The sequence below is a fragment of the Crotalus tigris genome, unplaced genomic scaffold, assembly GCF_016545835.1.
Source record: "Crotalus tigris isolate CLP2741 ecotype Arizona unplaced genomic scaffold, ASM1654583v1 scf7180000017785.2122318, whole genome shotgun sequence".
In the NCBI taxonomy this organism is placed as follows: domain Eukaryota; kingdom Metazoa; phylum Chordata; class Lepidosauria; order Squamata; family Viperidae; genus Crotalus; species Crotalus tigris.
Window position 1 is genome coordinate 152,640 of NW_024096634.1, and position 13,543 is coordinate 166,182.

Here is a 13,543-nt window from a genome sequence, read left to right on the forward strand (position 1 = left end):
AAATTGGAAGTGTCTTGGCAACGTTTCGATGAAGTCCCATTCGTCATCTTCAGGCTGGTGTTTTTGGCTTCTTGCTTCTAGGAGCAATGTGTGATCGTAGCTGTTTCTTCCTTTTAACCGCTAGTGGGGGTATGAACTGATTGGATGGGAGCTTGGCTGTGTTCTGATTGGTGGAGGTGTGTTCTGATTGGTTAGGGGCTTGGCTGTGCTCTGATTGGATGGGGGAGTGTTCTGTTTGGGTGGGGGCTTTGTTGTGCTCGGGTTAGTCTGAGTTGCAGGGGGATTAGAGATGGTGAGCTGCACTGCTGCATTAGTGGTCGTGCCTCATCTTCATGGTGGGTGTCAGTTTGCTTCATGTATGGATTGGAGGGGCGGGTTTCCAAATGGCTGGTAGGCGGGAGGTATCATCTTGTTTATTCAAGCTGTGTGGGTGTTTTTCTAACTCGATGGCTTCTCTGATTATTCTGTTATTAAAGTGTTCAGTTTTGGCGATAGTTCTGGTCTTTTTAAAGTCAATTTCATGTCCTGTGGCTTTAAGGTGTTGGACCAGGGAAGAAGTTGGTTCCTCTTTTTTGACTGAGTTCTTATGTTCTTCAATGCACGCACTTATTCTTCTGTTGGTTTGTCCGATGTATGTGGTGAGACAAGTGGTGCATGGGATTTCATATACTCCTTGATTTTCTAACTCAATTTTGTCTTTGGGGTTTCTTAGGATGGTGGATATTTTTCTGTTTGTGCAGAATGCTGTCTTGATGTTGTGTTTGTTGAGCTCCCATCCAATCAGTTCATACCCCCACTAGCAGTTAAAAGGAAGAAACAGCTACGATCACACATTGCTCCTAAAAGCAAGAAGCTGAAAAAACACCAGCCTGAAGATGACGAATGGGACTTCATCGAAACGTCGCCAAGACACTTCCAATTTGATGCGGGAGAAAACCCAAATAACCAAAGACCTATATATATATATGATAAATGCTAAACAGTGCATTTATATATATACATATATACATATACACACTTCACTTTGCAGAAATGATTTTTCTATTTTTAAAGTATGCAACAGGGATTATTTATAAAGGTAAGGTCCTACCCCAAAAATCATGAGACCAGTTTGATCACACACACACACACACACACTCCAAAATAAAAAATATGTTACTATAGAACAAATTATTCATTCCAAAATTGAATAAACAAACCCAAAAATGTTAACCAAGAAAGTTTGCCTAATTCTGCAATAAAATTAAGCATGCTGCAGATTTGTGCTCCAAAAGAACTTATCACTGGAGAATGCAGAGAAGTAATACATTTCACTCAGACCTATTGCAACTTTCATGTCATTCATCTGAGATTGAAAACATTTACATTGATCAAGCTGAGTATATCAAAGGTCTTTGCAAACAGATATTCCAAAATACATTAAACTGAAATTGCTCTTTGGCTCCCCTATATCAATATTAATAATAAAAAAAATCAAGTCTTCACTGAAGACAACGTATATTATAAATGCATGTAATACATTTCTCCCAGTGTCAAACACATGGATGTGTACTTATAGTGTTCATTCTTGCTGATCTTTGTTTGGAAACCATAAATTTTAAGTCACTGTTTAAATGGCTTTTGTGCATGAAGCACAATGTACTGCCCTGCTTGAAGTGGTATCTGTCTTCTTTTCTGCTGGGAAGACTCAGCAAAATCCCTCATTTTGCAACAGCAGATTCCAACTGTTGTAACCTTTATTGTGTTTAATCAGAGACAGCTAGTGCCCAAACCCAGGGCCCACAAAAGAATTGCAGTTCTCTTTAGCTGTCCAGAGAGAAGCATTGTGGAATGCTCACAATACCCAATGTTGGAAGAACTGATGATCAGTTGGCCCTCACGTAGATTGCAAAGAGTCCACCTGGAAGACATTTTGATTGGAAGGAGTTGTAAAATATAGTTGCTGGCTGGACATACGATTATCACAGGGGCTATTCAGACCCAGAGTCCTCTCAAAGTCTAGCAACTGTCCCATAAAATTGAAGTTAGGGGAGATATTAGATTTCTTCATCTTGACAATGTCATAAGCATCATTCATGGATAAATTGAGTTTTTGCATAAGATATGCAACTGTCACAGTGACAGAGCGACTGATCCCTGCTAGGCAGTGCACAAGCACCCCACAATTTTTCCCACGAGCTTCATCTGTTGAGGGAAAAAAAGCAGAGACAAGAGATTATTAAGTCATACATTTGTTTCCTGTTTCAGATAACATGAATACCTGATGTGAGATGAGACATTGGTGAATTGCTGTTGTAACTTAATAAAAACCTGCACCTTTCTCATCGCCCAGGTTTGCACAATATTTTAATACTTGGGTTTTCCTTTCCCTAAAACCAAATAGATCAAGGAAATAACAGATCTCAAACTAAGATCTTTCAAACCATGCATAGGTATTCTCTATTCAATAAAGCATAAATATTCTCTGGTCTTAAAGACAAGTGGTGAAATTACATGGTACAATCTTTACTGGGCTGTATCACTTCAACCTACATGTGCACAACTAAAATGCACATTGCTCTGTGCATAGACTGAACTGCTTTCTTGTAATGAAAGGGCATTTTGCACTGTTCTGCATATAGAAAAATAGTTATGAACTATTTTTGGCTAAATGCCTGATCTACCCAACTTTTAAAACCAAGGTTTAATTTAAAGAATATCTTAACTTTTTGGAATAATCCCAATAATTGTCAACCTGAAATAGAATGCTGAAGGAAGGTCCTTGTAATTTGGTTGGTTATATATACTGACTGCCAGCAAGAATTATTTGTAAAAATCACATTCTAGATCAGTGGTTCTCAACCTTTCTAATGCCGCGACCCCATAATATAGTTCCCCATGTTGTGGTGACCCCGAATCACTTATACATCACCGGGTGCCAGGGGCGTGGCCAAAGAAAAGGGGGAAAAATGGCGGACAGCCTTGTTTGGCGACCCCCGTGAAATGGTCGTTCGACCCCAAATGGGGTCCCGACCCACAGGTTGAGAACCACTGTTCTAGATAATATTGAAAAGGAGGCAGAAGTATTTTATAGAAATCATTTGTTGTGGAAACTTGGTCAGATATAGGATTTGGCCAACAAAATAAAGAAATTTTTCAAAAGGAAGCAAAGAATCCTCCTCTAAACTCCTATGTATTTAGTTTGGGTTTATTACTAAGTGGAGGAGAAATACTTTAATTTTGACATTTTATAAGGCAGGAAGATATTAAATGATTTCCCAAGGATAGTGCACTGCAGCTGAACAACGAACAACGAAAGTATTCAGCTGTTTAAAAAAAGGGGGGGGAGAGACCCGAAGTCACAGGGGACAGCCCATTAAGAGACACAGGATGTCAACATGGCTAGAAAATGGATTCTTTTGTCATAAGAAATACATTATAATGCCTGGAGATTTGCAGCTCCCACCCCACAAATTCTTCTTACTGAGCTCAGATTACCTATATTCTGCTTATTACTACTACAGCTCACAGATTACAGTACAGTATTCATTGACAGACAAGGGCCTGACAAAATGGAAAAAGTCCAGAATAATTGGATCATTTTGCAAAGGGTAGATAAAAAACAAGTGTTCATGTCTAATGCTATTTGTGAGTATATATGATATGTTTAAGAGCTAGTATTCTCAAGAAAAGACATGTTTTAACATATTTTAAGAAATTTGCTAAACTAGGATTGTTTAGCCAATATCCTATAGACATTACATCTATGATGGGGGCAGATCAAATTATAGTGATTATTTAAACTGAAAGTAATGTAATGATTTAAAAACATGCCACAAGAATGCAACATAGCCTATCCATGCTGACTCTTAGGTAAAATTTGAATTTCATGAGATTCACTTCAATCAGAAGTATATAGAAGTTTTAAAACTTTAACATTTGATGGCATACATTTCTAAGATAATATACATAAGATTGCAGTCACAGTCAAAAGTATTTAGTCTAATAATTAAGCAATCCAGCTAAATTAAGATTGAAAAGTATAACTGGATGGACTATTTCTGTTTTCTGGTATAATTTTGCCTCAAAGAGTCGCTTGTTTAAAAACAAAAGCCCAGAATATGGTAAACTAAATATAAAACATGGAAGTCATTCTTCATAAAAAGCATTTATTAAAACCTAAAATTGTAACAGCAAAAATAAAGACTCCCCCACCCTAGGATATCACTTTTCCTTATCCATTTTCCTGGATTAAATTACCAAAGTTATAATATTTCAGAATAAGATAAATAACTAAAGCATCAACTGTACACTGTAAATTGAAATTATGCCAGCAGAAATGGATAAAACAAGTGACATCTACTGTAATCTGAAGAAAATGTGAAAAAATGCATATAAAGTTGTCTTTGGAAAGCTTGCTGCTAGTAACATTAAAAAAAAAGCTACAAAAGACAGGAACTATTTTTCAACCTTACCTATGAAAGAGATTGCTTCAGGAAAGAACTGGGAAAGGTTTTGGCTCCAATGATCAGAGATAGGGATCTGTTTGTACTTAAACTCGCCAGCATTTTCAAAGAGATTGGGCAGGTTGGGGGTGACATTCAATATGTATTTAATGCCAAACTCTTCGAGAACATCCAGGTTAGTAGAGTCCTTGGCGCAGCCCAAGTAGAGATATGGCAAGATTTCCACAGGGAAGGAAGGCTGATTGTTAGACAAAGGGCTGCCATCAGAGTCGGTGGCACTGTTAGGATCTCTGTCAATATCGGATTCCACGTCTGACGATGAGTCAGAGCTGATTCGGAGACCACCCAACCCCAACACTGGCAAAGGCGGAGAATTGCTGCTGCATGAACAGTCTAGATTAGTTTCGCAGTGCAAGGCATACTCTGCGTGGAATTTGCAGAAACCCCCTGGGAAGAAAGCAAAAAGAAAGGGTTGGAATTAAGAGAGTTCCCTTTAGAGCTCCTATCATTGCTAGAGCCAGGCGTCCCAGGACACTTTATGGTTTAAAAATACTAGAAAACTGAAAAGGGACTGGTGCAGCTGTCAAAAAAAACAAACAAACCCCAGGAGATATTAGTGAAGGATTTGAAATATTTCTCTTCTGTAGAGTTTAGCAGAATAGAACTACATATAAACATAGCTATAGTGTTCCTTAGTAAAATGAAATCTATGTAACTGGATTCTAGGCCATCACCCAAAGCAGCTGATCCAACAGCAGCAGTGCATCAACTATTAATTCAAACCTTTAAAGAATACATACACAGTAAATTCCCAATTGCTTAAATCTGTTTTTGCTACAGGAATATCACCACTATTGCAAGCAGGATTATCATTCAGATGTTTTTATCTCACATGCCTCCAGTGTTAAGCAGGCAGTGCAAGGTGCTAAAAAATTCAAACCCTACATACCTTCCCTATTGCTTCAGCTCCCCACATCTTGATAACCTTCAAACAGCAAAGTTTAGTCCACCCCAACTGGCAGTAACATAAAGAGGGATCAAGAACTGTAGTTCATCACTGATCTGGAAACTGGATTACATGATCTGTTAAGTATCTCCTCGGATGGCATCAGGTTAGGGATGCCAGAGTTACTCTCTGGCTTTTCAAACAAGATGCAGTAGAATAATTGGCTGTTCCTTTGCTTGAAAAGATTTCAAAAGATTCCCTTACGGCATAGAGCATATAACCAGCATCCTTTATTGAAATAGCAGGAAGGTCCTTTGAAAGAATACTTTTGATGTAGAAGGGGAATAATGACTTAGGGAAGAGGGATTTTAGAAAGCAATGCATATAATTCCGCTTAAGAGCTAAGCTTGATTTGACAACCTTAACTTCCCAGAGCCTGGACTATTCCTGGGGAAGACAGGTGGAAACACTGCTTGAGCATTCCCTCCTCCCCCCTCCGCCCAGAGCAGGCTCTTTCTCTTTGGAAGGGGCAGGCACTAGGCGTTTGACGCCAGAGGCAGACACTTGCTACGTCGCTTTTCTGGAATCGGGATTTTCCCTAAGAGGGGAATCCTTAACAAGGAGTAGAGTTCCTTCCCGACAAGGGACACGTTCCGTTCCTCCATGGACTACAGAGGCGGAATCTTGTTCCGAAGCCTTCCCAAGAAGTAGTTCAAAGGATTGAAAACATAGGCGGGGGGAAGGGGGGATTGCAGACTCGAGCCTACGTTTTAATCTCTTAACAACTCCAGGGCCATCTGGCAGCTCTGCGCTTCGGGCCATGCAGGGCAAGGGCGCCGGGCGGGCAGATGCCGGAGGCTGGTGCTAAAGGAGTAAGGGCAAAACGGAAGGGGGGGGAGGGAGACGCCGCGGATCTGGGTGCAGAAGGCAAAAAAGCGCGGGAGAACCCGGGACAGCAGAGCCGGCCTGCTTTAACCCCCTCACCTTCCAGGTAGAAGGCCTTACAGCCATCGTCTTTCAGACGCTTGAGGAGCATCCCCAGCACAGAGTCGCCCACCGTGTTCTCGTTCCAGTCGCTGCTATTCTCGTCGTAGAGGACCACGGTGTCGGTTCCGCAGCGGCGGGCGAACTTTTCGCGCTCCTCCTCGCCCCGGGCGAAGAGGGCGCGCAGCGGCAGGTTGCCCTTCTGCAGCCGGCGCAGCATAATCCCCGGCAGGGCCACGTTGATGGCCGACTCGATGTGCGAGGACTCGTACAGCTCCTGCGGGCGACAGTCCATCAGCAGCAGCCGCTCGTTGCCCAGCTCCAGCTGCTCCTTTAGCCACGCCACCGTCTTGCAGATCGCCATGTCCGACGCGAGAGAGGCTACCGGCGAGCGAAGCGTATCTAGCATGAGGAAGGAGGCGGGCAGGCCAGGCTGGAGGGGCCGCTCCGCAAAGCGCCCCTCTTCGAAGAGCCACGGCGACCGGCGGGATGGAGCCGGGGCGCGCGCACCGCGCGAAGCCGTCGGTCCGAACTCAGCCCGTTGCTCGCCTTTTCCGGCTTAGCGTCCGGGAGAGGGAGCCAGCCAAGCCGTCTCTCCGCTGTGCTTTGCAAGCCGGAGTGCTACTCTCGTCTTGGGAGAGCTGCTTTCTCTTGAGCGTTGCCGGGGACTCCCTTAGTCTAGGTACATTAGCACCTACCTCCGGGAAAGTATAGGCTGCAATTAAATGTGCTGAAGCGCTTTTTTGCACAGCACAAGCAAATGCCTTAAAGGTAGGTCGAGCGATTTTGCTAGAACCGGGGCTGCTGGCCCCAGGTGTTGTTACTGCTCGGTCTATCGCTCCCGTGTGCAGCTTTTCGTGGCCTCGGCTCCTATTTCTCTCTTTCTCTCTTTCGCCCTGTCTTTCTTTGCCTCCTATTTTTCTTTCTTTGTTTCTTTCTTTCAAAGTCCTCTTGTGACCAATGTCCCTCTTAATCAACCCTGCACACTATCGCCCCTCTTTCAGCACCAGGCAGTTCCTCAATGGATACAAACATGGAACGTCTCAATGGATACATTCTCTCCCTCGGCCAATCAGCGCTTGCGGAAGGGGCGGTTGCCGTGGAAACGGGCCGGCTGGAACAGGTTGTGTTGATGAATTGTTAATGAGTTTGTCATTCACAAAAACGGAAAGGAATTTCCGCTCCGGATAAGCCGAGTGCAAACAAGCAGCAACAGCAGCTCAGCGGGAGGAAGGAAGAAAGGCGCGCGGGGGGGGGGGAGGGAGCGGGGAAGGCACAGCCACTAGAGTCGCGCGTCTGAGGCTCGAGTTTCCTTCTGTTGAAGCTCAAGCAGAGCAGCCCAGCGATTATACAACAAATGGTCCAATTAAAGGAAGAACAAAAGGCTCTCCATGTTTTCTCTACATAAACGCGCTTGTTAAGGGCACTTCACAGCTGGGTGTTTCATCCTGCAACTCGAGTTGCATTGATCGCGGACCCCTTCCTCTTTAAAATATTTTTTCCAGTGTTCCTTTTTTCCCCTTCCTTCCTTCCTTTCTCCCTTGCTTCTTCCTTTTTTTTTTTATTACGAGATCCTTGGTAGCTTTCCTTTGAACCTCCCATGTTTTTTTTTCCTCCTTAAGAAACCCAACCAGCACACTTCCTGCTGTTTCCCAAAGAGCCGAGGAATCTGAAAGAACTAATAGCGCCGCTGACCTTAAAAAGTCAGGAAAAGGGAAAGCGCGCTGCTGCTCCTATTCTGTCCTCCGGGCAAGCATATTAATTGTGGCAGAAGGGACTGGCTTGTCATTTCAGCCAAGCGTGGGACGGAGTTAATGTGTAGCGTAAAAGAGAAAGTCGTTTGGCATTTCTTAGGATGGCTGCTGGCGCTGTATTGTCCGTTGTTCCCATAGTCTGAAATCTTATGGGAGATTTCCCCGCTCGGACGCGCGCTTTCCTTGCAGTTCTTGGCTTTGAAAGGGGTAATTCCCACGCATTAACCTCTCCCTTTACTGCCTGATGCCTTGTTTATTATTCGAAAAGCCCATTAAGGACAAGGAAGTTAGTTCGGCAGTCAACACGCATAGGCAGTAAGAGAATGACCCTCGTTAAAATCCTGTCGCATCCTCTGTGGATTCGATTTGCAGTCAGAGGCCAAGCTTGGTTGGAGCCCGGTACGTCTACAAATGTTTAGTCGAAAGTAAGTTTCCGCTGCATCTGGTAGGCCCGGCTTTCAAGGCGCCCCTCCCCCGCAAGGTAGGAGCATCTATATTAAAACAGCTGATTTGTAAGGTGGTGGCGAGGATGTAAAGTCTTCTTAAAAGTTAGGCATCAGGTACCACGTAAAGCCTGCGGAAAGAACGCAAAGCTTTCCCCGTGCAATCTCAACACAAAATCAGTTTGTTGCAAAATTATTGAGGCTCGGGGTGGGGAAGATGAGAACAGTAGTGTAGTGCAGTGCAGACGGGATTTTGCAGCCAGTTCCAGAGATGCAACTTATGGGGGGGGGGAGAATCCTAGCTTTAAGCATTGAAAGTCAATACCCTCCAGAGAATTCCAACATTCACTTGTCCCTTTTTATAAATTAGCTCTGGCTCTGTCCTTCTCTCTAAAAAAGAAACTCCTTGTTGAGTGAGTGTGTGGTGGAGAGGAGAGAGAGAAGGCTTGTGTATGACCCTCAGAAGGTATCTTGCTGTTAACACCACTTCTACCCAAAAAACATTAAATCCAGAATCCTGCATTATCTGTGTCCAAATTTCTCTATCCATAATATTTTCAAAATAGTTAGCATTTGACAATTTAAAAAGATACTTTTAAAGATGATGGTTGAAGATTTGGGGGGGGGGGAATTCATGTCACTTGTATCTATTTTGATACAGCAATAGGTAAACAATCCCAATAGGTGGCAGCCCTTATCCTGTCTTGGCTGATAAGTCTGGTGGGACCAAGAGGAAATAGCATAGATGTAGGTAGACTGGGAAGTCATTGCAGTATTCTGAAGCTTCTGAGAAGAAGAAAAAAGTACAAAAATGACCATATAATCCACTGTTTCTTGACATTGACAACTTTAAGATGTGTAGACTTCAAATCCCAGAATTCCCCAGCCAATATGTTGGCTGAGGAATTCTGGGAGTTGAAGTCTACACATCTTAAAATTGCCAAGATTGAGGAACACTGCTTAATCAGCAGCTCAACTCAAGGAAGACCTTAAGTTGTTATAGGTAAGCAGGCCTGAATATTTTTATCCCACTAAAAGGTCCCTAAATTCTTATGTAGAGCTAATAAAATATATTTATATATGACTAGCTCTACATAATGTAGAGCTGCCCCCTATTTATCTCCATTTCCAAATTCTCAAACACACCGTATTTCTTTCCATTTGAATGATAAATTAACACAGGCTGAGCAGTATACTGCACAGACATGGGCAGTATAACATTCCTCCCACAAGCAAAATTAGGAGTCAAAGTTATACCAAAGACTCTCTTTAGAAACAGGAGAAGGAGGAGAAAGGAGAATGTATTGCCAAGATCTATCTGTAATATATCTTCTGACAACTGATGCTTGTCTAATAACAGTAAATTGACTGAGTGGCTAGGTATTGTCTGAAGGGCACAAACCCACTGGAACTTGATTGGACATTTATCAGTAATAGATAAATAAAAGTAATAGATAAAATGAACTTTATTTTTAAATGTGGTATGACCAAGGAGTTAGGAAAGAAGGGTATTTGATGCCATCAGCTTTGTCATGGTTAATGTGAATTACATATATAAGTCACTTCTTATGAGATGGGCAGCCATATGAATGTGATAAATAACTTATCTGGCTTCCGGTTCCGGTTTCATGGCAGTGCGGTCAAGCGAAGGGCGTCGTCCCTTTGCCGATCGAGTTTCCCCTGTCGGTAGACCCCTTAGAGAAGTGGTTCTCAGCCTTCCTAATGCCGCGACCCTTTAATACAGTTCCTCATGTTGTGGTGACCCCCAACCCCCCATCCACCTGGCCCGGAGGGTTATCAAAAACTTGACCCAAAAAAAGGAAAAAATGGGAAAGTATAGGTAGCCCTCAATTTATAACAATTTGCTTAGTGACTGTTAGAAGTTACAACAGCATTGGAAAAGCGAATTAATGATCATTTTTCACACTTATGATTGTTGCAGCATCCCCAGGGTCATGTGATTTACATTTGGATGCTTGACAACTGATTCATACTTATGACATTCACAGTGTCCCAGGGTCATGTGATCAATGGCCGGGGGCATGGCCAGCTGATCACTCAGGTTGCAGAGTGCCTGTGGGGGGGAATCTGTGGGTCTCTGGGATGGGACTGGGGTGGGTGCCTGCCTTCTTCCCTCCCCTTGTCCCTTCCTTCCTTCTTTTCTTCCTTTCCTTCACCTCCCTTAGTCTCTTCCTCCTTCCCTCCCTCTCTCCCATTGTTCCTTCCTTCTTTCCTTCCTTTCCTTCACCTTAGTCTCTTCCTCCTTCCCACCCTCTCCCATTGTCCCTTCCTTCCTTCCTTCCTTTCCTTCCCCTCCCTTAGTCTCTTCCTCCTTCTCTCCCTCTCTCCCATTGTCCCTTCCTTCTTTCCTTCTTTCCTTCCTTCCTTTCCTTCACCTCCTTCTTAGTCTCTTCCTCCTTCCCTCCCTCCCTCCCATTGTTCCTTCCTTCTTTTCCTTCCTTTCCTTCCCTTAGTCTCTTCTCCTTCCCACCCTCTCCCATTGTTCCTTTCCTTCCTTCCTTCCTTCCTTCCTTCCTTCGTTCCTTCCTTCCTTCCTTCCTTTCCTTCCCCTCCCTTAGTCTCTTCCTCCTTCCCTCCCTCTCTCCCATTGTCCCTTCCTTCTTTCCTTCCCCTTAGTCTCTTCCTCTTTCCCACCCTCTCCCATTGTCCCTTCCTTCCTTCCTTCCTTCCTTTCCTTCCCCTCCCTTAGTCTCTTCCTCCTTCTCTCCCTCTCTCCCATTGTCCCTTCCTTCTTTCCTTCTTTCCTTCCTTCCTTTCCTTCACCTCCTTCTTAGTCTCTTCCTCCTTCCCACCCTCTCTCGTTGTCCCTTCCTTCCTTCCTTCCTTCCTTTCTTTCCCCTCCCTTAGTCTCTTCCTCCTTCCCTCCCTCTCTCCCATTGTCCCTTCCTTCTTTCCTTCCTTTCCTTCAGCTTAGTCTCTTCCTCTTTCCCACCCTCTCCCATTGTCCCTTCCTTCCTTCCTTCCTTTCCTTCCCCTCCCTTAGTCTCTTCCTCCTTCTCTCCCTCTCTCCCATTGTCCCTTCCTTCTTTCCTTCTTTCCTTCCTTCCTTTCCTTCACCTCCTTCTTAGTCTCTTCCTCCTTCCCACCCTCTCTCGTTGTCCCTTCCTTCCTTCCTTCCTTCCTTCCTTCCTTCCTTCCTTCCTTCCTTCCTTCCTTCCTTTCCTTCCCCTCCCTTAGTCTCTTCCTCCTTCCCTCCCTCTCTCCCATTGTCCCTTCCTTCCTTCTTTCCTTCCTTTCCTTCACCTTAGTCTCTTCCTCTTTCCCACCCTCTCCCATTGTCCCTTCCTTCCTTCCTTCCTTCCTTCCTTCCTCCTTCCTTCCTTCCTTCCTTTCCTTCCCCTCCCTTAGTCTCTTCCTCCTTCTCTCCCTCTCTCCCATTGTCCCTTCCTTCTTTCCTTCCTTCCTTTCCTTCACCTCCTTCTTAGTCTCTTCCTCCTTCCCACCCTCTCTCGTTGTCCCTTCCTTCCTTCCTTCCTTCCTTCCTTCCTTCCTTCCTTCCTTCCTTTCCTTCCCCTCCCTTAGTCTCTTCTTCCTTCCCTCCCTCTCTCCCTTTGTCCCTTCCTTCCTTCCTTCCTTCCTTCCTTTCTTTCCTCTTTGACTGAGGTGGTCTCCCATGGAGAATGAGACACGCACGCAGCAGGTATCTCGGGATGGGAGCCCAGAGCTGACTCCAGCACCCTATTTTATTGTTACTAAGGTTTTTACATCACACAGCGTAATCAAAAGACGTATATAGAGGTGGTTACAATATATCAAATAACAGACACTTTCCAGATGCAAGGCTACTGCAGGTGTTCTTATCAGAGTCTGTCCAAATGGTTGATGAATGCATCCTGTGTCTAGAAACAGTCTGTTTGTTATCTCAGGCCCTTGTGGGAGATGCCTATGGGCAGATGTCTATGGGCATATTCGTGCAATTAATCCCACATCTCCTCCTTTTCTGTTTTTTCTTTAATGTTACTCATTTCCAGTTCCAGAAGGGATCTTGATTCACTGATTAAGGTGTCCTTCCTAGTGGAGGGCGTAACATTTTTGCACATTTGCAGGAGGGAGGGAATACATTGAATGCAACAACATAGCAATACAAATAATATCAAAATGGTTACTATAATAGAAATCAAAGATCGTAGCCAGGATCCATCCGGTAGCCAGGACCAAAGGGCACCCCAGATATCCACGGTGCCTGATCCATCACTGCGTAAGGGATTATTTTGGAGCAAAGATTCCATTTTCCTGGCTGTAGCAGAAATATTAGGTTGAAAATCATGTATATACATACAACAATGAGAATGAATTAAAGCACACACACCACCTTTTGCTGCTAAAATAATATCTAAAGCATACCGATTTTGCAAAACTACTTCCCTTATTTCCCCCATTTCTTGATTAATCATTTTATTGCTGTTGATTGTTTCATTAAACATATGAACAGTCCAATTGTTAAGCAAATGAAGGTCCCTATAGTTCATGGCAACTCCTAGATTGGGTAGAATCCCTCTGCTGATTTGAGTCTCTAAACTACCACCCAATGTTAGGGGTGGATCCGAGGAACCAGTATCACATTTGTTCCGCAGGCGTCCATCAGGGAGATGAGGCAAGGCATATACAGCAGGAGTCAAAAGTCCCAGTGTACAGGTGCCTTTCCAATCCTTAGGCACCTGGCGATAGGCTCTGTGGCCACATAGTAGCCACATATCGGATAACTCATAATAACCCTGGTGAGACTCATTAGCAAATGTTATTATGGATTCCATGTCAAGGCAAGCCATGTAGGTACTGATGTTTGTCCATTGATTGCTTTGATAAGTGTCATTTATCTTAGTAAGGTTGCTTTTGATGGATTTGCATTTCTTTGCTGAATTCCATATAATAACTTGTTGACAATTACTATAAGTTCCAAAATAAATGGCAGTACGGAATAGTCCTGTGCTATAAAAACAAAATCTGGCA

General features: G+C 43.8%; 1 protein-coding gene across 1 annotated transcript; it reads right to left on the reverse strand.

The window, feature by feature from the left end:
• Positions 1 to 931: 931 nt before the first annotated feature.
• Positions 932 to 6,921, reverse strand: DUSP6 (dual specificity phosphatase 6). Its single transcript, XM_039342292.1, has 3 exons — positions 6,376 to 6,921; positions 4,455 to 4,892; positions 932 to 2,184 (listed from the first exon to the last, which is right to left on the reverse strand). The coding sequence occupies exons 1-3, from the start codon at positions 6,782 to 6,784 to the stop codon at positions 1,877 to 1,879; spliced, it is 1,155 nt and encodes a 384-aa protein (XP_039198226.1). The 5' UTR covers positions 6,785 to 6,921; the 3' UTR covers positions 932 to 1,876.
• Between the last annotated feature and the right edge of the window lie 6,622 nt (positions 6,922 to 13,543).